General features: G+C 46.5%; 1 protein-coding gene across 1 annotated transcript in view; it reads left to right on the forward strand.

Annotated features, from left to right (window-relative positions):
• LOC118403014 (fibroblast growth factor receptor 4-like) overlaps positions 1–2631 on the forward strand; it is a 4011-nt gene extending 1380 nt beyond the window's left edge. The window contains exons 4-5 of the mRNA XM_035801449.1: positions 225–344; positions 677–2631. Of these exons, the coding sequence (XP_035657342.1) occupies positions 225–344; positions 677–2523 (1967 nt within the window). The 3' untranslated portion in view covers positions 2524–2631. The remainder of the gene's footprint in view (positions 1–224; positions 345–676) is intronic.
• Positions 2632–4030: the final 1399 nt, after the last annotated feature.

A 4030-nucleotide genomic window follows, 5' to 3' on the forward strand; every position in this document is an offset into this window, starting at 1 on the left:
CATCACCAACATAGAACAATATTAATGATACCTGAAAATAAGGATGGTGAGCATGGTCTCAGTTCTATAAAACTCAATGATAATGGCATGCGACATGAATTTTATCAAGGCTCTTTCGTTTAAAATACTACTTTTCTTGGTCTCAAATGACAAATTGAAGATTCCTTAGAATTTCGTCAGTTTTCGTCAGTTTTTTTAACAGATGTTGAAATTTAAATCCACAGAGTTAGATGTGTGCTACAGCTCCCCCTGTACTAACGGAGCCACGTGTCTGCCCAACCTGACCACCTACACGTACACCTGTCACTGTTCACCTGGATGGGAGGGGACCAACTGTGAACTAGGTGAGGCACCTGTTATACACAAGACAACCTTGTGAGGTCTTAGTTTAAAGATTAAAAGCATTTTGATATCGGCACAAACACGCCCAGTTTCTTATCTTCTTTGCGTTTTTTTGGGAATGCCCTTAATAATTTGAGGGTCTTCTGAAAGGAGTACAAGCATTGTGGTAACCAGTATGAAATTGAGAACTGGGAAACCATTTAACATACCTAAGTTGGAAGAACTAATTCTGCAAATTATGGTACAAACTTGTTCGAACGAACAATAAGGATCGGAGGTACATGATAACGTCAGGAATCGATGTGATTACTACGACTTTATCACCAATCCACAGTTGCTCCAGGAGCGCTTACCATAGAGACCTCTCCACCGTCGCCAAGCACGGAAGAACAGCTCAACCTGACCTGTTGGGCGACTGGGTGGGGCTTCACCCCCAACATCAGCTGGTACATAGTTGATGAGGACAGCCCTGTGGATGCAGGCCTAGGAGAACAGCAGGACACGCAGGAGAGCGATAGTTCGTTCACGTCAATCCGAACTCTTACATTCACACCCACTAAAGGGGACAACGGAGTGACGTACAGGTGCGTGGCAAGCCATCCGGCACTGGCAATGGATGTAGAAACACTGATGACACTAAATGTTCGATATCCTGCTGAAATTATCACTCCCCCGTCTATCACAACTCGAGTAACGGAAGGGCAGTCGGTCACAATCAGCTGCCCTGCCGACGGCAATCCCGGCAACTTCATCTACACGTGGAGGGAAGGAGGCAGAGTCATCGACCCCAGCACAGAGCACCAATACGATATAGACAACGGTGTATTGAACATCACAAGCGCCACATCGGACTTACAGGGCACGGCTTACAGCTGTGAAGTGTCTAACAATATTGGCTTCACGCCTGCGAAGGCGTCTACAGTCCTCATTGTAGACTTTTCGGCAGAATCACTGAATGGAGGTGGAAATCCTACCACAACCATTATCATAGTAGTAGTGGTCTGTGTTGTGGTTATAATAGCTGTAGTTGTCGCTGCTGTATCCATTCTCAGACGAGCTATGGTCTCCAGAGAACGGCAAAACGATGCCCCAACCGGTGTGGCGTTAGAACAAATACCGACCAGTTCCGAGGATGGATATCAGAGTCTCAGGCTACCACAGGGACAAAAGTCTGCCCAACCTTACCAGGGTCTAGCGGTGCCTGGAGACAGTCAAAGACAGTCTACCACGGATGTTGTGTACGAAGATGTGAAAACCTCTTCGGAATTCCCTAGGAATCAGCTGGCCTTGAGAGAAAAACTCGGACAAGGAGAGTTTGGAAATGTCTTCAGGGCTGAAGCTTGGAACATATCCGATCACCAAGGAACAACCATCGTGGCCGTGAAGACTCTGAAAGCTGCCACAAGAGATGCTGCTCAACCTGCCTTTTTTAAGGAATTGGAAGTACTTGAGGTGCTCGGAAGTCATCCGAACGTCGTGTCGTTTCTTGGATGCTGCACGGACAAGGAGCCGTTCTACCTGCTGCTTGAGTTCGTGCCCGGAGGAACTCTGCAGTCCAACCTGCGTTCCAGCCGCGCTCCGCAAACACACAGCAATCTGCACGGTGAGAGCAAGTCTCTTTCTTCACAGGATCTGACGAAGTTTGCTTGGGATGTGGCCAAGGGGATGGTCTTCCTGTCGTCCAAGAAGATCCTCCACCGTGACCTGGCCACCAGAAACGTGCTGGTTGCTGCAGACAAGACGTGTAAGGTGTCGGACTTCGGTATTTCACGGGAGGGAGAAGAGTACGAGAGGACGGCACACGTCCGCCTGCCTATCCGCTGGATGGCGCCTGAGTCCCTGTTTCAGAGGATGTACACGAGTAAGAGTGACGTGTGGTCGTTCGGGGTGCTGCTGTGGGAGATCGTCACTCTGGGCGCCACACCTTACTCCGGGATGTCCTCTCGCCAGGTTATGGGCCACGTGAAACACGGCTACAGGATGGAGAAACCGCCTCACTGCGACGGCAAGCTCTACTCCATCATGGCGGCGTGTTGGGAAGAGCAGCCGACCGAGAGGCCGAGTTTCCAACAACTGGAGCTCTCTCTGGAAGCACTGATGGGGGGTGGATACATAAACCTCGCGAGTTTTGACGAGACCACCTACGCGAATCTTCAAACATCTGGGGAGGAGAGGTGTTGAGATTGGCCGAAACACCTGTTACATCCCGGGGGAGCCACTACCTTAAATACCTGACCATTTACGGACGTCTTTACGCTCGTAAGGACACCTACAAAGTTTTTAATTTTTTCCTAGAACTATTCTAGTGGGATGCCCTGCCTGGCACGGTGGCAATTGCTCCCACCGTTGAGTCTTCGTGCCTGCCCGCCCTACCCCGCTACCTCAACCCCTCCTTACTTTGCCCCTTGTGGGGCTATTTGGGGGATAACCCCTAAGTAGTCTTTGTAGCTGTAGACATCCCGACCTATCACAACCGTGCGCTGGTTACAAAAACGCAGAACCTGTCGGAGTGTTTACAAAGCGATGTACCATGACACAGAAAAAGCCACATGCATGGCATTCTGGAATTGTTTAAATCTATCAAGAACATTGCGTCCGAAGGTTAGACATCCATGTAGAATATTACCTACAAAGTAACTAAATCAAGCAACTTGATGAATTTTCCATTTGCTTGTTTGTGTTGTTAAAGGCCACAGCAAGTAAACTTTATGGACTCTTCTGCAGACTCCTCCAAATATAATCCGAGAGCGCGAAAAAAATCAAGATGGGCAAATTTTTTGTAACTTTATTGATTTCAAAGACAGAGCACAAAGTTTAACTTACATGGCAAAAAAATCCTCGGTATGAATCAGTGGTCTACAATAAGAGTACAAAGTCATGTTAGAAATTTTCAAATTTACAATTCATTCGAGTTGCTAGTGTGGTCTCTACGCGATTGCACATTAATTGCTACATATATTTACAGCCTGGCTATGCTATACATACAAAGTGATTATAACATATTCTCTATTACAAACACGGATGAAAATGATAACGAAGTTCTTTGTACAGAAACAAGTGTTTTACCTATCAGAGGTTTCAGTGACCGTCTGTAACCTTCCTCTGGACAAATGATACTAAATTTACTGTAAATGCATTTAAGTTCACGGGGATTTAATTTTGCGTTAGCGGGAAAGTGGAGTGTTCGCAGTGGTTTTAAGTTCGCGGTAGTGCCATACACTGTAGTCACATACTATAATGGAAAAATGTTTGCGGTGGTTTTAAGTTCGCGTAAGACTGCCTTGCGAAAACCACAAAGATAAAACCACCACAAACTTCTGCATTTACAGTTTATCCTTCATTGCTCCATCGTAACATTTTATGGCAGGAGAAAATTTTGATCCAGTTATTAGCCATGATGAGGGGGGATACAAACACAGTCATGTTTGATACCGCATTCTTCACAGTGAAGCAGCGCCACCTAGCTGCAGTACAAAGTAGAACCAGTCACTATTGACCTGAGGAAGGTGTCAGACGGTCACCCAAACGTAGGCTAAGTACGAGGGGCGTGCAATAAGTAATGGTCCTGACCCACTTCCAGTTGTCTGATCTAAATGAAATTTTGTATGTGTAATAATTCATATCTCTATGGGTTATGTTGCAAAAGACAGCTCTGAACTAATTGTGGTTTCTGATTTACTGGTGTTTG

The sequence above is a fragment of the Branchiostoma floridae genome, chromosome 16, assembly GCF_000003815.2.
Source record: "Branchiostoma floridae strain S238N-H82 chromosome 16, Bfl_VNyyK, whole genome shotgun sequence".
Lineage (NCBI taxonomy): Eukaryota > Metazoa > Chordata > Leptocardii > Amphioxiformes > Branchiostomatidae > Branchiostoma > Branchiostoma floridae.